This window comes from Buteo buteo, chromosome 4 (assembly GCF_964188355.1).
Source record: "Buteo buteo chromosome 4, bButBut1.hap1.1, whole genome shotgun sequence".
NCBI classification, from domain to species: Eukaryota; Metazoa; Chordata; class Aves; order Accipitriformes; family Accipitridae; genus Buteo; species Buteo buteo.
The window spans coordinates 63948380-63971864 of record NC_134174.1 but is presented as its reverse complement, the minus strand read 5'-3'; the positions used below and the strand labels follow the sequence as shown (position 1 = coordinate 63971864).

The following is a 23485-nucleotide window of genomic DNA, read 5'->3' as shown; positions in this document are numbered from 1 at the left end:
TCAACACTGGGAAGTACAAAGTCCTGTACCGGGGGAAGTAAAGCCAGACTCTTCTCAGCAGTAGCCAGGAAAAGGAGGAGAGACAATGAGCACAAACTGAGGTACAAGAAATTGCATTTAAACATAAGAAACAACATTTTCACTGTGAGGGTGGTCAAACATTAGAACACATTTTCCTACGAGAAAGGTTGTGGAATCTTCATATTCAGTTACACGCAAAACTCAACTGGCCACCGTTCTGAGGAACCTGCTCTCACTGACCCTGCTTTGAGCAGCAGGTTGGGACTTGTCGATTTCCAGAGGTACCTTCAACCTAACAATTCTGTGATTCAAATTATGAGCTAATACAAACCAGACTAGCAAGTGATTATTCACTTATTCATAGCAGACATATCAATTTCAAGATGCCTGTGTGGGTGTTCATGACAATCATGGGCTCAATTTGCCACTGACTACCAACGCTAAGCAGTACCGGCTCCAAGGATGTTAAATTAAACTCTCACCAAGCCATTCTTTTTACCTTCAGCACAAAGATATCAAAACCCGTTTCATGCAACTTCCTCAAATTTATGACAGCAATCCCTTAGCTGAAAAACATATCTTAAATAGTTCTGACCAATTCAGAAATAACACATTTAAAAATAGTCTCTACATAAAGCTGAGGCCAAAACTCTGGCAACTGCAATCTGCTTGCAAATGTTTTGAGTAGAGTAAGAGCCTAAAGGGAGTTATATCATGACGAATTAATCACTTCCTCTAAGAAAGCAAACAAGGTCAAGAATTTGGCATTTCATTCACACAGGATTTTTGGTGTTTCTAAATAAAATGTGTTATGTTACTATTATTTACCCATACTTACTTGTACAGGGACTTCATTACTACGCTCATGTCAGCATGAAAGATATCTGACTGTCTAGGAATTTTTTAGTTATTTATTTATTTTTAACCTAAACAACCTATTCTACTGAACAATATTTGAAGCAAGTCTGTACAGCTGAGATGCTACTTTTTTTTCTCAGAAAGCTTCAGGAGGTAATACATTCAGAAATTATTTACATGGCAAGCAGACCAAAATACAATACTATGGGTTTTGCTGCTGTTGCAAAGCTATATTTACATCAGAATGGTCTATTACTTGTTGAGTTGAGATATGAAACAGGTCTCTGCACAAACCCTTTCTGTGTACACGATAGGGCTTTGGACATTACTTTAGCAGTTTAATAATAATAAAAAAATATGTATTTTTTCTTATGACTACCCAATAAATAATCAACAAATGTGAAAGAGAAGGCAGGTTATGACACTAAGAGCCCCACACTCCAAGATCACTGTGCTATGCTCCCCTCAACCCTATATTCCATCACAGTTCACAACATTCATAACCAGACACAGGATGTGGCTGGATGCAGTACAGCAATATTTCTGACTGCCAGCTCAGTGGTGTCCGCTTCCCTTAATTTTTATATCTACTTACTGCTCTGGTAAGTAACATATGAACATAAGCAAACATTTAAGGTCAGATCTAATCAGGAAGTTGACCCAGTTTTGGCAACGGGTGAAGGCTCACTCATTAAACTATATTAACATAAACACATAATACTTTTGCAGCACTTTTTTGCTTGCTGTTGGTCTGTCCTCGTTCAGCCAGATGAATTCTGGATCAAAGACTCAGTTAACATGCCACGGGTCAGGTCCTTCTCCCTCTCATTTAGAGCTCTGTACCCAAAACTTGGTATCACCAACTTCGGAAGATGATCTGGATTCATATTTTAAGCCAAAATCTTCACAGCTAAGAGCTTAGGGAAATTAATTTCAGAGAGCAATGGAACAAGACTTAGATTTCTATAAATTTGTGCTTCTAAAACATGCTTTCCTTAATAGCTGTTTTTCCTGTCTTTTGTAGTATCTCTCAGTTTCCACCTCTTCATTCCCTAAACTGCCCACTAGTCTTCCTTCATCATACACACAAAGCATGCTCGACTCCTCCACCTGCAGTCCTGGTAAATGGTGCTTTAAATCAATGACCAGTCAGAATAGAAATAGTCTAACAACATCCAGTAAAATAGATAGGTGTTCATTCTTGGTCAAAGACTCCATCTGTTCACTGCAAAACTGTAGCTTTTTCCATAAAGATCCTTCAAAGGATCTTACATAAAATTATTTTTTGGCAGTAGGAATTAAACTATTTGTAACTGACAGTCTCTTTTGTTAAATAAATCAGAAAAAGTAAAATTCTACTGGACACTAAGGCCAGCCTTTCAAAGATTTCAGACCTAAGGAACGGAAATCTGCTTCAGTTCATTTGCTCCACTTCTAAAATTGCTAGATTTTAAATGCATCCTCAAATTCATTTCTTTGCTTTGCATTATAGAGCGCCTTATGGAATTTTCAGAAGACTAGAGTATATATTGTGATAGCTTCTATTTTACAGGGCATCTATTTGTCTTCAAACACTTGTTCTTCATAGGATATTCCACAAGTGACACTATCTGACAGGAACACCACATCTAAGCTTACCTTTACATAGGCAATTTACAGCATGTATAATTACAACATGCACTGATGATCACTCTATATCACTTGCCAAGAAATGTAGAAACAGGCTTTAAAAGAGAGTATCAGGGATACTCTGACAGCTCCTAAAGCATCATCTTGGTCCTTGTATTAGCTGGCAGTCAGCTCTCCTTGCACCAGTCCCCAAGAACAGCGCAAGAACCAAGGGAAAACATAACTTCTCACATACTGCTGCTCATTCCAGGACACCATGCATCCCTCCCTCCTCCTCCTCACTGTATCTAGTTCTACCACATACTTCTTTCAGACATGATCAGCTGTCTTCCAATGTTTTCGATACCTGGAGAGTTTCACAGTGCAGTAGCCCAAAGAATTATCTCCTGAACTCCTTATTAGCACACTTGGTGAGAAAAAAGCAAATGTGCTACCAATGATATATATAAGTACAGAAAATGAAGTTAGCATGACAGAAAAAAAAAATTATGCAACAAATTATTGGAACACATAGTAAACTGTAATATTAAACTGTAGCTTAATAGACGAGAATCATACTGACATGATGAATTCAGAGCAATTTGAAATGAGGCACCAAGCTCAGAAAAGAAATGTCCAATTAGGTGGCTCAAGATTAGATCAGAGAGAGGTATTTATCCTAGACTGAATTCACAAACCATATAATAACTAGCCTAATTTTAAGCTGCAGGAAAATCCTACTCTGTAAGACGCTTAAAATTAATATAAAAAATAACTTTTTTAATTTGTCGTGAAACATCTGTATTTAGCAATGAACTGATACTGTAAATGATACAAGAAGTCTTTTCCATCTTCAGTGTCTATGAATCTGTGTGGACCTGAAAGACAAAGTCTGTTTCCAGACTGAATTCTGTAAGATTTCAGTGTACGTTGCTTCCAGACCAAACCTTCCAAAAACAGAGGATAGCAAATAATCCCAAACTTCATATGCAAAATCTGAACATTTTTTGCATATTAAGGGTTCAAGAGTTTAACTGAGCTCTACTGTTCAAAACAGGGGAAAAAAAAAAAAAAGAAACAACCCGCAACATTTGATAGAACTAGTTTATATTTGTAACGTTACCAGGAGCATAAAGCGAAAAGAGAATTTGCCCCTTTAATTCTCCCCCTACTTACAGCCACCTGACTGGTGATAGGGCAACATCACAGCTACCTTACTGGTCATATCCTTTTCTTCTCCTCTGCCTCTCTGTCATGACCACCACTTCTTCTAGCAGCATAATCATAGTGTATCAGCTACAGATCTCCTGCAGTTCATGTGTTCCACTTGTAAAACTACTGGATTTGAACATGCATCTTTTGCTGCTTCAATTAATAGAGTAAGAACACAGGGGGGTTTAAAACCAAAGTCAGCACCAGCTGATAAAGCACTGGTGTGGTTCAAACAAGTCATCGTTCTTTGTGAATGGAAGTTCTAACCAACTGTGATGAGTGACTTGCTGTGCATCTTCCATCCACCCCAGTATCCTTGTGATAGACACCTGCCAAAGATCTGGAAGACTGTTTACTATGTAACGAGAGACAGACAACAAATAAACTTAACTTTTTATAGCTCCCACTCCTGGAAAGTAAAGGTTTAATCTCCTATATAATCAAGGAATGGCCATGTTAATCACTTCATGTATTTTAAAACATTTCCCTGTGCTTAGGAAAAGAACCGAATTTTAACTGGTATGCAGCTGAACTCTGGACTTATCTCTTAAAATTATAATGTATGACTGAATTAGGGAGAACAGCTACATCTGGTATTGTCACTGTGTGCACCTCTCCCAGAACTCTTTATAGGTCCCAGGGTATGCTTCTCCCTTCTTCCTTTGCAACAAATGTAAGCAGCAACTCATGAACCCTATATCCTTTACAGAAATGTGAGCTCTCATATGGAAAACATGCTCAATATTTCTGGCACCTTAATTAAACACGTACTTGACATACAGTCTTCTATTCACACATAGAATCAGTCTTCCTAGTGCATGAAAAAAACCTGATGGTTTGTAGGCTGAACAAGTTCCCTGAAGAAATTTAGATATAGTTTCTAAACAAAGATATTTACCTGATTATAACAGTGGTAATTTAAGACTAAAACAGGGACTATAAAGCTGACTTTCTCCCTCAGGATCCCACGGTAATCATAAAAATTCCAAATTTTGTCACCAAATAAACTCAGACCTCTCTGTCCACATAAATACCAGACAATAAAGTACTTGCTGCTTGTAGCCTATATAAAGAATGGCACATTGTGAAATCTCCCTTGAACTGGCAAATGCATAAAGCTACTTAAAGTAGCAAACAACTGATATTGAAAAGAATCCTTCCAATTTCTTTTCAAGTTTTTAATCACTGAATATCTGGTCTACCTGGAATTGCTCAACTGGATCTAAACCTGGTATTATAAACATTTATTTACCATGCATTTTCTCTGCACAATAACACATTGGGCAATAATTAAACTTAACAAGAGGCTTCTGCATGATGATAACTTTTCAACAACAACTCTAAGTTAGATGTTATTGATTTCAGATAAATAACACTACAGGATTCTAGGTTCATATTTTGTTTGTGGAAAGATCTTGTCAGCCTGACACAAATGTCTAAATTACATCAGTCATGAGATAAAAAGGAAGCAATCAATAACAAAAAGCCTTTATATCCATCCCATTAGTATAATGTATGCCTGCAAATTCAGTGATCTTTTCAACTACCAGCTATGCATGTGGCTTACCCAATTAACTGTTCTGTGTTCATCCACCATATTTTTCCTCTTGTCAATGAGTTTTCATGTGTTGCATTCAGTTAAATACTCTTTACTCATACATGACATTTTTCACCAGCTGGGGTGTTGGGCAATCATTACACTTATTAATTCCAGACAATAAAAGGTTTATACTGATTTCTGCATAATTTGTTCCATTTGTTTCATTAAATACACTAAATTATTGTCTGTATCCATTTGGTTGTTCATGATTGGTTTTTTATCTGTTGCTTGCTGCTGCTGTTTGAATCTTGCTGCAAGGAGAGAAAAAACAGTGAAGGGTCTTTTATCAGTCCATCAGCAGTTGCATTATCTACTTTCCAGCAACTGCAAGGAGTGACCTGAGGAAACAGTATATTCTCACTTCTGCTGCACATCAGGAAGGAGGTTTAAGAGGGGAGTCTATGCAAAAAAAAAAAAACAAACAAAAAAAACTGCAAAGGGCAGTTCCCATCACACTTCACCAAACACAATAAAAAATTTCTTTAGAAGCTCACCACAGAGATGGCTGAATTCCTCCAGTCCTTACTACGGTCAGCACTGTCAGATGGTATAACTGGCTCAGAACTCCCACTATTCTCAGGGCCATGTTTGAGACTTGCTTATTATTTGGATAACAAGCTTGCAAAGTACATCCAGAACAAACCCTGAAGAGTATGTGTGCTTACTACACAAATCTTGGGAGGTTAGGATGCCATGAGGTACCTCCAAGGCAAGCTGCCTGAAGGCTCTCTGTAAGATGACTCTACAGAAGACACACAGGAAGGACACAGGCAGGAGGAAGAAATGCTGCATTTATGATCTTAATAAACATCATTCTTTCATGGACATACTTTCATTCAAGTATGGACATAGAGAAGCTGCATCTTCACAGGTAGTAGCTTTAAATAGCATAAAATTGCAATGGATTATAAAACCATGGAAATACTAAATATGGAAAAATAGACCTACATTTTGGAAGCATTTTAGTCAGAATAGCTACATGTAAACCTGGGACTCAGGAACACATCTGAGCTACTGGACCCAGGCAGGAGTCTTGGCTCCCCACCCCAAAATGTTGGTTCCCTCAAACAAGATGTACTGGCTCAACTGAAAAAGAGGCAAAATACGCTCCAAACAATCCAGAAGGTCCAGGGACTCCTTTGATCCAGTAGAACATGCGCTACTGGGTGAATTTCAACGGAGTCATTGAATGTCAGCTTGTGCTTGTAGATTCTAAACTCAAGTTGCTGTTACAAAAAGTTATCAACAGAGGTCACCTAACTTCAACAGTCTTTCCAGAAAAGGACAGCAAAAGACAGAGCTGGGGGACAGCAGCCTTGAATGAGGTATGCCAGCTCAAAGTATGTTTTCAGCAGCCACTTCAGGTAGAGTTCTACTCCTCGTTCAGAGAAGGTAGTAACAACCACACCGTCCTCATGTGGGTCAACCTCCTGTTCTGATTTGGTACAAAATGCCTCAGCTATTCAGGCAGCTATAGTTTGCATCTATCTGCAAGTCACTTTTTGGCTTTACAAAACGGTTTGTGCTCCATACATTTTTCTTATTTGTATTACACGCACTCTTTGGCACAGGGAGATGAAAGACATGGTAATTTAAGACAAGAAAATAATCTGTGCTCTAATAAGGAGAACACACTCTCCTTCAGGGCACAAGTTGACTGTCACAGTGGAAGACAGGTAGTTCACAACATTTTTATTGAGTACGCAAGGTCAGGTCAGGCCATCTGGGGGTGTCAGTACTGTCACTCTTGTTATACATCCCTGCACTATGTTCTTATAGCACAACACTCACAGCACCACAGACCTTCTTGTTAAAGGCCTCATTTTGCATGGATGAGGTTTTAGATCCTGGTATTACAAAGCTTTTGATTGACAACCTGTCCAAGGAATGCCCTAAGAAAAACTGTTTTGAAGATGAAAATGGCTCTTGACTGAAGCTTCTAACCTCTCTTTATGAGCTGCCTGGCAGCTTTTACTAGTGATTTATTTTTTTCATGTGTTCAAGTGAAATAGAAAATACCAAACTGTAGTGGGCTACTTGTAACTATCATTCCAAAAGAGGTACTATAGTTTATGTCAACTCTCATCCTCCCCATTTATATTTCCATAGCCATGAAAATAGAAAGAAAGAAAAAAAACAAACCAAACCCACAAACAGTAACAGAAACAAAAAACCTCTTCTTGGTGCTTCTTCACGAATTCCACAACAAACAGAGAAAGGATGACAGTAATCTGAAGAATAGAACTCCTTCATTTTACCTAGTAGCAATCTTATGCTGAAGGAAGGGAGAAAGGAGCCAAGAAAAAATTTTGGACTGAGTTTATGGAAGGAAAGTTCACAATTACCTACGTGTTAAGAAGGCAGGAAGGACAGGTTTTTAAAACTGAGATAAGAGAATAATGTTTCACAGGGAGTGGGAGGTAGAGGAGGTATAGTTCATACATTACACAAAACAAAATACTGAAAATGTAGAATTATAGCAAAATTTCCAAATTATTATATCCTCAAAATCCTCATTGCTTCATAGGTCCAGGAAGATAGTATAATATATTTCCCACAATATTTTTTGCTTTTCACTCTTCAGTCTATTGGGGATAAAGTAACAGCAAGAAACTAAATTTATTATCAAAACTATGAACTATTCTTGATAAAATAATACTGACAATCCTGGTTATCTAAGTAATTTTGTTACACAGAAGGAGCAGAGGTTAGCATTGTAAGATTATCAAATCAAAATGGTTTTCTTCTCCATCATGAGACTAAAATATGTATGGATTTTAAGGCTTCAAAACACAGTCTTGTCAGAGACTTAGATATTATAACATCAGTCTTCAAACAGCTAACTACTTCAAGCAGCTGTAGAATTGCCTCACTCTAGCATACACTTACCAACAGATAAAAATTACTGCACATATAATATCTTTTCATTCTTATCACATTGTAATAAAAGGCTTTGTAGTGGGAAATATAGCCAACTCAGCCACATGCTAATATTTTATTAGTCAGTGATGGAGAAAGCTGTTCTCATAATTTTGATCTAAATACACTGGGCCATCATTCTGCTCCAACTGAATTTTGTGTGAGCTGCAGTAACATAACTCAGTGCTTATAAAACCAATACTGGTTAAAATTAAAACCCTAATATGCATTCCATGGCTGCCCCACTGGCACAGGAACAAAGCACTTTGTTGTGCGACAAGTAGTCTCGGTGAGAGAACTAGTATGTGTGCCAGAGCTAAGCAGAGCATGCTACACATACAGTGTTTCTAGCCTGTGCAACACCAAAAACACATGGGTCTCTTCTGCAACTCACACTTTGTAGCCTCTGAGTAAACCGTTGTATTTTAGTAAAGGAAAGCGACCAACTATAACACTTGCTGTGGGCTACTCTGTAAATTCTAGTACATCAGTGTATGCATGCACTTACTTTAAGCCTTTGTTGTTATACGTTGACAAAATACTTAACCTAGAGGACAGCAATTAAGTGTGACAGCTAGATCTGAAGACAGACTACAAATAGCAATAAATACCATTTGTACTAAACTGCATATGATATATTCTGCTATTGCCTCTTTAATGTAATTGAGGCTTATAAACAAAATTTGAGACAGCTAAGTTGGTTTATTATTTAGGACTATAAAGCTTGTAACATATCCACAAACATCTACTACTCCCTTATCTGTTTCTGGGACTCAAACAAAAAAAAGGGAGCAAGATCAGCTCAGAATTTCATTCATCTCATTACCCAACTTGTTTGCAATATATAATTCTGCACAATTAGACAATCTGAAGTTATTACTTTAAAAAAAGAGCAGAAGAACAAATTCCAGAGATATGACTTACTGATACTCAATTGGCAGTTCTCAGAAACAGAACAGCACAAGGCAACAAACAATACGGGAGAAAAAAAACCAAAAAGCTCACAGTAATCAAGTTATCTTACAGATGAAAAGAAGTTTTATTAGACACTTGACATAAAACACTCTAGAAGTCAGCTCCTCAAGACAAAGAAAGGAATCTTTGTAAACATCTGAGTTAATACAACTAATTAAATCAGACATACAAGTTTTCATAAAGCCACCTAAACGTCTGTCAGGGTACAGCATAGGCTAGCAGTAACTGATTGAACCATCAGACCTAGATTGAGGACCACCTCAAAGCCAAATGGAGTCACAAGTGACTGTGCTGTCCTAGGAGCAGACAAGAAACCACAGAAACCCCAAACTGTGCCAAATTTACCTCTGTTTCCTGCCACCTCTTCCTCTAAATAAGATACTATTGATACACCCATTCCCCCATTAGATGCTACCTCTGTGCTGTCCTGCTGACAGAAAAGTAAGGACATTCTATCTATTCTCCTCTGCCTGCTTGAGGTGGGAATAGAGCTACTATTTACTCCTGCCTGTGCCCCAAGCAAAGCAGTCTAGTGGCAGTAGATATCTGAACATGGAAGTATAAGAACCCCTCAGAATCAAGGTCTACACAGACAAGGATCCCTTCTTTAGCCACAGCCAGCAGTGGATACTGTCAAAAGAGTAAGAAAACAGGGAATGAAAGAATAATCCTTCTACGGGCATATTACAATAGCTTCTAGTGCTATAGGGACTTCTTGAACCTCACTTTGTACCCAACTCATTAGGATGAACAGCATCAAATTATGCAACCTGATCTCACTGAATTCCTTTCTACCCCTTCCACCTTCAACCATACAGCCTCCCACGAAGAAACCTTAATGATAAAAGCAGTTGAACTGTCTTTGTGACTTGAACTTTGGTTTAATAGATCTAGTACTTAAAAGATACTAACTAGATCTTCTCAAAACTATGCAGGTCAAACATGCCTTGTCACATTTAATACTTCAATGGAATGTAACAAAATAAGTATTTACTATATAGACAAAGGTTGCATACAGAGGTCTGCATTAGGGAACAGATACCCCCTCAGAACCACACTGTTTTCTTTAACCTTGAACACTGCTTCACTCTACTGAAAGTCCTGCTATGGCTCTCAGTGAAGTCAGGTGATTCTCAAGATAAGGAATGGTCACAGGCTCACAATTTTATTTCCAGAAGGAAATTTCTGGGGGTGGTGACCTAACACAGAAGACCAGGCCCCTCCCGCAAAAATCAGGTTCATGATCTAACAAAAAAAGAGCAATTGGAAAACACAGGTAGGACAGCTTTTTACAAAAGAGGCACTGCATTTAAATGAACTTACAGGAAGAGTGGATACTCGGAAAGCTTTTTCTGCCTTCAGACACCAGATCTGGATCACCTGTGCAGTGCATTTCAGAGTTCATTACTCCATCTGGAAAGCAGCGGTAAAAGAAATCGGGACGCGGTCTACAAAAAACACCATGGATATTAAAAATATAAAAGCTGTAGTAACAAATAAACCTCAAAGTGATTATTACATTTACTGCTTATTATATACAGAGTTCATTCCCTCCTGCCTTAACACAGCAACAGAAATCATAGAATCATGTAGGTTAGAAAAGACCCTTAAGATCAAAGAGTCCAACAGTAAACCTAACACTGCCAAGTCCACCACTGAAGCATGTGTCTCAGTTTAAGGTCACTTTTTTGGCAGGCAGGCTTTCTCGGGGAAGCTTCCAGTGCAGCATGCAAGTGGGAGCTGTCTCTGAAAACAAACATGCAGGGTTACTCTTGCCTAAAGCAATCAATCTTGCACAGCACTTCCAGTGCCAGAGGAAAGCAGCGTAGCAACCCCACAAAGTTGTACAAGTCTTACCGACACACCTAGCTGAGAACAGGACTACAACTTATGCTACAAGATTGGCACCAAAACAACCACCAAATTCTAATGCCAGCCTTGACGCTGACTCTCTAAGTGTGTTGAATAAACCTCTGAGTTTCCTTTTGACCCTGCTCTGAGCTGAATGACAGCATGTAGGTTTGACTGGTGTCATACTGATCCTGAGCTAATAAACCATATAGAGAAGCAAGGCAAATGACCACAGATTCAGAGGCAAGCTGACAGAGCAACTAGTTGGCTTGGAATGCAGGCAAAATGAGCTCATGTCTGCCTGAAGATGGTGCAGACATTCTTAATTATATTTCAAAAGCACTCTTAAAATAAGTGCCAAGTGCCATTATTGTCAGGGGATCGGTACTGTAGCAGAGAGGGTTCATCAGAAACCAAGCACAAATACTGCTTCCTCAAAGCTGCAAAACAGGTGAACAACAAATGCAGCATTGGACTCTATTAAATAGTGTTATGAATTCAAGTTAAATATATATTTTTCAGCTGAAATTATTCAAACTTTTGATAATGATCCAAAAAATACCTAAAAAAAAATAATAAAAATCATCTTCCAGAGAGGTTTGTTTGCTAGTATTTTTCTGAACCCTTCATTCAAATTTATGCTTCCCTAAAAAAATGGCCTACCTAGGCCTCCACTTACTGCTTAGCTCCAAGATTTGTTCTGCCATGGACCTTGATATTACCTGGAAATACCACATTCAGTAATATGCTTCACACAAAATGCTTGCACTGCGTTATATAGAGACTCAATTGATTTCTATTTGCAGACCAGGGGCATTGGCATCTGAACTGCCCCATGCTGTGACTCTTCCTTCCGTATTGCCAACTTAATGAACTGATTTCAGCTCACACCTTTCCTTTCAAACCCCTTGTTTGTCTGGATCCGCCAACTGGTCAAACAAGTAACAAAACACAAGGGCGTAGATTTGTACCACAGCTGGATGTCACATAATGAAGTACTGCAACACCTGCACCAGGGAAAGGACAGCTTCACAGGGGGCTGTTCTAATTCAATGTGCTTTGGAGCAGCAGCTATCTTTTTATTAAGGTGTATTGTATTTGTCAATCTGTCTTCATTTCTCTTAACAGTTAAAGCTATCTTTTATAACATGACAAGACTTACCTTCCCACTATTAATTTAATAGTATTTGTGCAGACACCATTCAGAGCCAGAGCCAAGGAAACAGCTACAAAACAGAATGAAAAAAAAACAGAACAATAATAACTTAAATACCAAGCTATAAATTGCAGCATTACAGCATTTGATTTACAGACTGAAACCTTTACTGGAGTGTAAACTGAATGATCTTTGCAGCCTACTGTTTTTGTTATTACCCAGACTAAGGGCAGACCCCAGAGCATCATAATAATCACATGACTTTGTTCTGCTTTTACTCTTGAGAAATCTTATTTCCTTACACAAAGCAAGTTTTCCCATCATGCCATTTGCACAGGCATAAATCATCAGATGAAAACAATTATTAGAGAATCATGTACTGTGTTTATCAGTTGTACAGTTTACTAGATGAAAATCTTATGCTGTTTGGGTCAAGGAGAATTCCTGTATAGACCTATACGTAATATATATATACATGCATGAGTGTATGTGTGTGTTTATGTATGTATATAAATATGTATATGTATGACACAATTAAACAGTCCACTTTCACGCTAAAGAGTTGCCTTTTGGCTAAAACTAGAATCGGATGATTTTTTTTAAATTTATTTTTATTTCAAAAGGATGTAGGTGTTTTGACTAACAATCTTGAAATCTTCCCCTTACATCTGCTCCCAGGATTAACCAATTTTCTTAATAAAATTGGAGTAATAAACAGGAACTGTCATACGAGGTATGACTGAATCATTTTTTTTATTTGTACTTGCGTGCCGAGTCCCTAGACTTTCCAAAGAACCTCATCTACAGATGAACCTCCTCATCTACATGTGGAGATCTCTGCATTGACTTCAGTGGCACTTGGACCCAGTGCATACACTCCTTTTAGATTAAAACTGATTTAATGTTGCAGTTCACACTGTAGCTCCCTGTAACAACACAAGAGCCACTGAATTTTACTTCCCTTAAGAAGAAAAACTATCAGGCAAATGTCTGATTTCCAGCAGAATAGTCATAGTAATATAACTTTTGATTATGACAGCTACACAAGTTCTTTTCTCATTGGACTGCTGCCCCAGATGCTGCACTTCAGCAGCACACATCCTGTCTCCATAAAACCATTGCCTAAGGATATTATAGATCATAAAAATGTGTGTGCTATAGGATCTATTTTTCTTTAAGTTAAAAAAAAAAAAAGAGGTCCTCCATCAAAGCAAAAACAAAGGTTTTCTCAGACTATACCAATAGCTGCCAGCAAAAATAAAAGAACAAGTCAATCCTAGACACACTGATATTGTTCAAAAGGTCTTCCACTTTCAACACCTATGTTCACAGTGACCATTCAATCCCATGCTCTCTTTTTCTTCTCAATCGTTTTCTCTCAGTTATTTATAGTAATTCCACAGTGAACTGAAATTTTCCACAAAGTCAAATGCACATGACCAGCAATGTTACAGCACTACATTTCCTTTTTAAAGAACGGGAGGTGTAGAGATACCTGCTTTCTGACACACATGGTAAAGTTTACTCTTTTCACTGAGCTTTGTCTTGATTGTTGATTGCATATCTGACTGAACCATGCTTTCACTGTTGCATATTCCTTACAATGGCAATCCAAGTATCAAATGACTGAATGTAAGCTGGTGAACAAAATGAGAGCAAATGCAATTTGTTTCCTTTAGGCAAGATTCATACTGCCCACCAAAAGTCATATAATCTAGTCATTAGAGAGATGTAGGCACTTCCAGGGGAAGGAATAAGGGCACCTACATTTGGAAGCTAACTACTCCTTACCCTACATGCACTGAATCACCTTCTTTATATTAATGGCTATATGAGGGGCAAAGTATTTTTACATCCTGTTAACCTTTGAACTCTTCTATGTATGATGCCTAAAGAAATTCACCTTTTGAGGCACTTCCTAATCATTCATTATGAACATTATGTGCCAGATCTCAGCAAATCAGCAAAGCTCCACCACAGTTAATAAATCCTCACATCAGCTTCACATCACCAGACACATTAACATACTGAATCATATTAATATATGGTACACTTGAACATAAATAAGCCACAAGAAGTTCAACACTTATGGCACATACTGAACAGGGATACCCTGTAGAACAGAACATCAGGCTTGGGTTTCCTTAAAGTCTGGGTAGCAAGGACAATACTTGGGAAGCTGGCAAGTTTTCTCCTGGACAATATAGAGGGAATCATAACAGAAGCCAAGAACAGCAGAAAAAATGAACATCTCCTTAGAACAAAAAGGTAAGAATAAGTGATGGAGAAACTAATCCAAAGGTCCTTTCCTTCTTAAACAACAGAAAGTGAAACTCAGAACTCTGACTGTACGCATTTTGTGAATCAGAGTTATTTCTACCGAATGGAATTGTCAGTAAAATATCACTATGGGACATTTCAGAACTTAATACAAATGACTGGGAGCAGCCAAAACAAAACCAGGATCTTTTCACACTTGTGCTAGAGAAACTGAAGAAAGAACAAGCTATGGGAACCCAGCCTTATCCAAAAGAAATCTTCAAAGGCAGATACATAGTGCCATTTACATCCTATCTAGCTAAGGCAAGGCTGAGTATCAGTTTGACCTTACGATCTAAGAGCCAATAAATTAAAGTGTAAATTAGCCAGTAAAACAGAATTTCAGAATTAGGCATGTTTCAAGCATACTGCCAACAAAAACATTTGCACTTCTTAGTGCTTCACAGTATCATCTGCCAATGAAAGTGCTTTAGTCAATTTTGGTCTCTGGCAATATCCATATAAAAAGGATCTGGGGATATATCAGTAAAAGATTTCAAAAGATAAGCGCAGGCAGAATTAGCTGGAATAGTTTAAGACTTACCATCCCCATTGTATGCCTGCTCCTCTGCTTGAAGTTGCTGCCTACAACTGTAATTAGACTTCAGCCATAACACAGCCATAGCAGTTCACAGTCCAGGATTAAGTGCACATCTAATTCCACTGGCAGTTTAAGATGAAACACCAGCTTGTGATTAGAAAAGCTGAGCCATGAACACGGATTTTGCGATGGGGAACAGTAAACTCCAGGAGAAGGTCAGAGAAAACAATAAGACGAGTAATTTCCTACACTAAGCAGCTGAGTCTCACAGGACTTTCCAGTCAAACCCTTAATTTAGAATAGCTGCAAGTATAAATAAGAGGTAAGTAATAGATTGGCTTTGATAAAAAAATATACATCTGAACAGTCTCTCAGATGGTCTTGTCTTTGCTGATCGAATTCTGGCCCATGCTAGCTAGATTGTGGAATTAAGGCATAGAATTTGTACATTTAGAAACATACATAAAAACAAAGGCTTTTGTGAGATGGCTTGCAACTATAACTGCACTGAAAACTACTGTAATGGACTGTAACGGAGACGGGTTTTCTTCAAGGCTTAGACTACAATTGGAATCAATCTCTGAGAGCTACCACACATTTTCCGTCTTGAAGTATGGCATATATTACCTAAGAAAGCCTCTTTAATTTCAGTCTTGTCTGTTCGCCGGATTATTTTCACCACAAAAATGACTGCTAGTGGCGTAAGGAACGAAATTGCCTGTAAGAGATAAAAAATATCATGTGTGAGAGCATCCATTCTTTTTCAGTCCAACTGATTAATAATTAGTTCCAGTTAGCTCCATTTAAACTGGAAGGCTGAATGATCTTTGTCAAACTCCTGACCTTAAGCAAAGTGGGATGATTTGTCTTTGCAACTACAGGGCAATGAATACATTAAAATTGCAATATAACTGTGGGTTATAATTGATTTGTTATTGCCTGGAGCTGCATTTAAAATGTCAGCTTCATAAATGAAAAAGCAACAGTCTATAAGGTCCACAAAATTCATACACTGATCCATACAGATCTTGTACATTTTTTCCACACTAAGCATTACTCCAGAAGGCAGCCCAATCCAGGCTATGCTCTCAGTGAGACCCTATTCAACATAACAGACTCCAACACCAACTTCCTGACATTTTAACTCTCATTCTTGAAAGCATTGAGAAGATCATGTTTTTATGATTCTTTCATTTACAAGTGTTTGGATGTGGAGCAAACTGCTTGATTTTATTCAAAACCAGAAAAACAACACCTGAACATCCACAAGTATACTCATTGATTAAGCAGAACATATTCTTTTATTGTCAGTGCTGTAGGACAGGATTCCTCCTACAAGGAATCTGAAATGGCATCTGCACATCAGTGCACACACTTGATTTCCACAAACAGCATCTCCATTGTCACAGAGTAATTTGGACTATGGTTGATGATGTACTGTAAATGTGCCAGTTATCCAAAAAGCATCCTACTTTGTGCAGTCTGTCCTCCCAGAGCAGGTATTTATTGTCTTTCTCCAGAGAGACACATCGGTTTCTCCCAAGCACAATGCCAGGGAGTTTTTCATTAGTGGCTCACCATAGAAACTATGACTTGATTCCCAGCTGGTCCTTCCATCATCCCTTCTGTCTCAGACCTCCAATTGCAGAGGTAAAAGGCAACTTGTAGGTAAGGATGTCCACTTATGCTTCTTGCTGGTTCCAGTCTAAGTTAACCAACTCTTTTCTGGAATCTACAAACCTGCTCACCATCACATTTGTTCAAAAACAAATCAAGGTCTTTCAAAAGCATTTATTCTCTTGAAGTGAAAATTACTGGGGTTTTTTAAACAAGGCAAAAATTAAGCTGTATATGGCACAAGGGGTGCCATGGCTTAAGTAAGATTATACTATCTTTACTGAGGCTGAACAGTGCCTTACTTCTTAAACAGCCCCACTGAAATAAAAAACAGGCAGGACAGACACGTTATGACAAAAGACATGTGACTCTCTTCTTTTTATAATACAGATTAATCCCAGTCCTCGCTTTATGCTTTTAGAACATCTGAGTAGGGAACAACAAGAAAATGTACTATACTTGTTATTTTGGTAGGACATCTTGGTCCACATTCCCCTCACCTGCATCTGCAAAATATTATCTAACTCAGTGAGCCATGCAGATTAAAACACAGTTCGGAGTCTGATCCCCTTTTTTACATCTAGAAAGGCAGGCACGAGGTTTGGTGCAAAAAAGATGCACCATTTCCACTTAAAACTCCCTTCTGTCTACAGTGTGTGTGAGATTCAAGTCAGGGTGCCAGTGTCACGTTACTGCTCCAGAAATGTTCACTTCTCTCTATCCTCAGCAATAGTTTAATTTCTGCTTTCAGAAACAAAAAGTGAAATTAAAAAAAAGGTTAAAGCAAAACCTAGAATTATTAGTTTCATTCTAAAAAGTAAGGATTGCCACCAGGAAAGAAAAGAAGAAAGATATCTGCATTCTACTGTTGAAGAACATGTAGAAATATAGCCAGGCTGACAGGCTTATAGTGGTGGTTTAATAGAGTTAGAAATCTTTTGAACAAGCAGGAGCAGAAGAAAATATCAACAAAGAATAGAATTCAAGTGGCAGCTTGTTCCAAACTACTTCACAATCAATCTTCAGAAATCTGGTAAAACTGCAGATTTCCTCATATTTCACAAGCATATGGATTTTTGAGAGAGATGAACAACTATTCCTGTGTGCAGTACATTGCTGTTCCTTACACAAAAGCATGAGCTGAAAGGTGGTTTTTATTCTGCAGCAAAATGTACATATAAAGAAAGTTTGGCTTGCTAAAGACTCCTTTTTCTTTATTTTGCAAAAAGATTCTGTATGGCTCATATCCATAACAGATTTGGCAACAGTCTAATGAGCAATACTCTCCTCAGATACATTTCAGTATGTTTTCTTTTCCAGCAGTGAAACATTCCAACATTGCCTTGCTTTTGTGAAACATGGACAAAATCCCTCTCGTTCATTATTCATCCTGGCGAGCCAGAGATATGCCAAAGTTATAGGGACTCCCACATACTTCCATGCATTCAAGAGAAGCTGACAGTACCTTATGCTTTCTAAGACAAGGAATATCCACTGATAGAGACAGAACAAGGCTCATGTCTTTCCAGTCCTTGTGGCTTACTTGCTACCCATGCAGAAGTCAGCTTTGTCTAATTTGAACCTGGGTTTGGAGTATTCACAACATTTCTCTTGAATTCAAATCTCTCAGCATATAAAATAATCCAGCAGTTCATAAATTCCTAGAGATTGCTTTCTAGTAAGCCACAGCCATATGTTTCAGATCAGAGTACAACACTAGTGGCAAGAAATTCTTTACATAATGAAAGCTTGTGATCAATGCTAAAGTTGGATTTTTCTTCTTTTTAATTAAAGAAATAAGAAAAAACATTTAGAAATTCTGTATGTTTCTTAATTTAAGAAGCTGTTCACTGAGTTACTGACATGTTAATGGTCTGAGCCAGAATGAGAACACAGAATATACAAACGTTACTGACTCAGAGCTGCCTGGAAGTTCCACCTGCCATGAAGTATACCAAAAGCTGGTTCTAGGGGAAGTGGTTAACAGGGAAATGTACTACACATATCCCAGGATTGTGCTTCTCTGTGGCTACTGCCTAGAGAACAGAGGATGGACCAATGATGATCCCAACTGGTTTCAAAAATAGTTTCACCACTGCAGCAAACCCCTGTATGATGATACACTATTAGTTTTTGAACTCTTCAGTTATAAACATGGTTCAGAGAAACCATGTAGCAAGGTAATGCTCAGCATAAGGAAAAATGGCAGAATTAAACTCAGTCTTTCCTAGCACAACAATTTAACTTTGGGGTTTGGGGTTTGTTTTTTTTGTTTTACACAGCTGCCTTGCATTTCAGGAAAAACATATATTGGGTGAAAACCCATCCGGGCTGAAAAAGCCCTTAATAGAGTTTCTTCTTAATGCAATATAAACAATATATTGGTGAATTTAAAACCAGGCCTTCAGCCTCTGTCATAGAAGGCTGGGATATATTGTTGCCTCATAAATAGGAAGCGCCTTCAAGTGTTCCTTACTTAATAAAAAAGTTTCTGTAACTGAAGGCCTGAACCTTTAAAAAAAAAAAAACATTGAAAACAAATTACATAGCTGATTTGCATTTATCCTGAATTCAAGCCTTAATCTAAAAAGTAAAATCCTGGCTTCACTGAAGACACAGGAAAAGATGCTTTGATGTAAGCGTACTAGGATCTGACCTCATCTGCCATGCCCATTCCTGCAAAATCTACACTTTGACTGACGAAACTTTGTAAAGATTGACCTACTTTTTTTAATAGCCTTAACTATACCCATAATTTCTTAGCATTTCTGTAGTGGTCTATACTGCACTCTTATAGTTATATATGCAGCTTATTATGATAATTTGATAACCTAGTGAAGGTTATCAAAACCATGAATTTTGATAACCAGACAAACCATCAAAGTCAGACAGCCAGTCTGCAGGTCAACATGAGCTGTGCTGGGGAGAGCCAGAAGAACAGTGACAGCAGGGCAGCTCTGTGATATATTTTGTATGCTTGTTGGCAGAAGCTAAAACAAAGGTTTTGTCTACATAGGGGAAAAAAAAAAAAAAAAAAAAAAGAGGGATTTGGAGGCAAATATCTTAGTGTCTAACACGCCTAAAACAAATTGGATTTCAAAATTTAAGCACTTAACCTAATAAGAGCATGGCAAGGTTTTGCCAGGTCACCCAACCAGCTAATTCAAAAAGCTTCTCTAATCACTACTCTAGCATCCCTTTAAGTTAACACTAGCTTAAATCTTAAACTGTAAAAATCAACATTCATAAATTCAGTCACCTGGTAATGCTGCTTTTTACAAACTCCCCATGATTTCCTACATTTTGCCATTTTGGACATCCCCAGTTTGGAAAAAAATTGTCATTAGAATTAAAGGAACATCCTATACTTCTGAAAAATTTCCTACTGCTAATCAAATGAAAGTGTACTTAGTTTACAGCCATCAAATGACCAATAAAAATTTAGTACTTACAAACATAAGACGCGTAGGTATGTTGTCTGATTGCACCAAAGGATTTTTATACAGCCAGATCTCTTCTGGCTGGATAACCCGCTGGAATGGATCCAAAAATTCTGTAAAACTGAAAATAACAATTTAAGATGCAATTTTTTCACAATTTGAAAGGATGACCAAAAAACCCAAAACAGTCCTGCTGATTTAAAACTTCCCCCAAAGTTAATTATGATATAGCATGCATGAATTATCCTTATAAAACATTACTATTCTACCTCACTGCTTTCTAGCAATACAACCTTCATAAATATACCCTTAGGAAAATGATTGTTAAAAGTCTATATTCTACAACTTTATAAAAGTTCCATGAAGTTACTGTGGAGATTTCATAGTTTAAGCCCAGCCAGCAATTAGGCACCACGCAGCTGCTCGCTCACGCCCACCTCCCAGTGGGATGGGGAGGAGAATCAGAAAAAAAGTAAAACTCGTGGCTTGAGATAAGAACGATTTAATAACTAAAGTAAAATAAAATGTAATACTAACAACAATAATAATAAAATATAATAATTGTAATGAAAAGGAATATAATAAAAAAATAAAACCCAAGAAAAAACAAGTGATGCACAATGCAATCACTCACCACCTGCTGACAGATGTCCGAGCAGCGATCCACCCCTCCAAGCCAACTCCCCCCAGTTTATATACTGAGCATGATGTACTATGGTATGGAATATCCCTTTGCCTAGTTTGCGTCACCTGTCCTGTCTATGCTCCCTCCTGGCTTCTTGTACACCTGCTCATTGGCAGAGCACGGGAAACTGAAAAATCCTTAAATTAGGATAAGCGCTACTTAGCAACAACTAAAACATCAGTGTGTTATCAACTTTATTCTCACACTAAATCCAAAACACACTGTACCAGCTACTAAGAAGAAAATTAACTCTATCCCAGCTGCAACCAGGACAGGAGAATAAATTGTCATTTTCTTTTTTGTGGGAAAAGCGTGCAAAGAATATTGTGGGATTAGAAAAATCACGTAGCAGGTATTTTACACTGAAGAAATTATATACCAGATATCGAATACAAAATGTCAAGATCCAAACTTTGAAGTATGACAGTTGTATTTGCAGGATCACAAAGCAGGGAGAAAGAAGCAGCCCAGACAATTACTTCTACTGATAGAAAGAACAGATAACTTTAGAGAATATTTCAAAAAGAGACTTACTCCTAAAACAGGATGGGCTTGTAGAAACACATTTTTTATTTTTTCAGATTGCCAGTATTCTGATTTGGCTGTCAAGCTTAAGAAGAATCCAGCTCTAGCAGAAATGTCTCATTCTACCAAAACTGACTGTTTTAATTTCATTCTTAAGTCATTTAGCTCTCTTAAACAAACCAACCAACCAACCAACCAAAAAAACCCCACAGTTTTGTAATTATGTTATTTTGAAATGAAGAGCATCAAAATAAAATGTTACGGTTACATTGTTATATAGAAATTAAATTATTTGTGTGGGTATCTTCTGTCCAGCAACAAAGAGGAAGCAGGAACTGTGATGTTTGTAGTAAGTTTCAAAAGCTTTTTAGGACTACATAAATTGTCTCTCTTCGGTTAAATCATACTCCTTTTTCTGCAGAGTCCTTTAACTCTTCCTAGCTTTGAAGTCATATCAGACTTCCTGGGAAATTTGCCTTCACTTTACTCATTTCAGGGCTAGTTTACTAGGACTGAAAGAATAGCTGCTGAGAGAAGACACAGGGACCAGTTTTCTGCAGATTGGCCTTACTAGGTAAGCCCATGGAGCCAGAATACAGATGTGTAGTGACCCAAAGCTTTTTTTACTGTAAATTTCCCAAAGCCAAGGCCTTTAAACTCCTCCAAAACCAGGGTTTATACAAGTAACAGCTATAACAATTTACTTTGTAACAGAAAAATCTCAAAGCAATTTGTAAAGCAGAGTAAAATTAAACCATATATATGCAACTCCCCCTTGTGAAGATGAGACCTCAAATCTAGCCAAGTCAGTGGTTTCCTAAACAGCAGCAAGCCTTATCCGGTCTTCTGGGTCTTAGAAAATCCTTCTTTTTACCCCTTCTGAGGGCTGACCTCCTGTTCTTTGTTTTCTCACTGTAGTCTATGATCTCTGCATTAGCTACAGTCTCCCACGCCCCCAGCACACGACTACTACTGAACCCCTTTACCTGACTCCCACTAGAGAGAAGGTACAAACACTCTGTCTACTCCAAAGAGCCCAACCAACCTCTTCTTCCTAAAGAAAAACAACAAAATCTGAGGACCAAACATGTAAAACACACTCTTGTCACTTGTACCAGTAGTTATGTTTCCCTTACTGACCTACGTGGACAACCAGATTCTTCTGGAAACTTAAGGAGTCTGGTATTGCAAGGATGTTTACTATCATACTCAGCTTCTTCAAACCCAGAGTCTGACCCTGCTCTCCAAAGAAGGTGCAAGGTGAATTTCAGAAGTGTCAAACACTTTGTTTCACTGTTTTCAGAATGAAAATTTAAATCTTTTTTAAACAATTTTAAAAAACAATGGCTTGTGCAAAACATGAAAGAGGGAAACATTTCTAAAGATGACCATTTCCAGGAAATAAAACACCTCAAAAATTCATTTTACAGTTTTTCTCTTCAACTAGAAAAATAAAGGCTGATTTCTAGACAATGCAAGCAACTTTGTTTCCAAATTTCAACTGAGAGTCCTAAAGTATATTATTTTTACCTTCAGTCTTCAAAGACATTGACGGCAACTAGAAGCAGTTAACTGCTCATTAAAAGAGTTCAGCTGCCAAGTCACAGGGCTGGGTATGACATCCAACATGTGTCACCTGGGAGACTTGAACAGCAAAGTTCACAGCTATACTGTTCAGGACTTAACATTTGTTATGAAGATATATACCAGATCCATGGCCAGGAGGTACTTCACTGCTGTCATCTAAACATAAATAAATAGAGAAGCACGTGCATGTCTGGGCATACAAGAAGTTAAAGAAGCCAGCTGAGTTTCAATGACTACATCTTTCAGGCAGTCACGTCTTTTCTGACATACTCCCTCAGGTATCTGCTGGTCTGACTGTTTTGAGGCAGTTCCCAAAGCAGAGACACATTCTTTGACATATCTAGGCCTTGAAGCATTTCTACTAAGTGCAAAAAGCAAACAATAAACAAACATTTATGCTTCAAGGTGATCAGAGTATATCTGTGCACCAGCGCACTTTTGGAAAACATGTCATATTAGACCAGAGATTTGATTAATTTGACATTAAGATGTTTGACATTATAAGCAAATGCCAACAGAGTTAAAGGTTTGAGGCTCTTGGTCTTTTGTTTCCTGCCTCCTTGTAATGTAA

The 23485-nt window shown here is 37.9% G+C and overlaps 1 protein-coding gene across 1 annotated transcript in view; it reads right to left on the bottom strand.

Moving 5' to 3' along the window:
* PLPP4 (phospholipid phosphatase 4) overlaps positions 1-23485 on the bottom strand; it is a 66256-nt gene that overhangs the window by 25854 nt on the left and 16917 nt on the right. The window contains exons 2-5 of the mRNA XM_075026517.1: positions 20130-20238; positions 15688-15778; positions 12207-12270; positions 10517-10641 (exon numbers count right to left, since the gene is read on the bottom strand). Of these exons, the coding sequence (XP_074882618.1) occupies positions 10517-10641; positions 12207-12270; positions 15688-15778; positions 20130-20238 (389 nt within the window). The remainder of the gene's footprint in view (positions 1-10516; positions 10642-12206; positions 12271-15687; positions 15779-20129; positions 20239-23485) is intronic.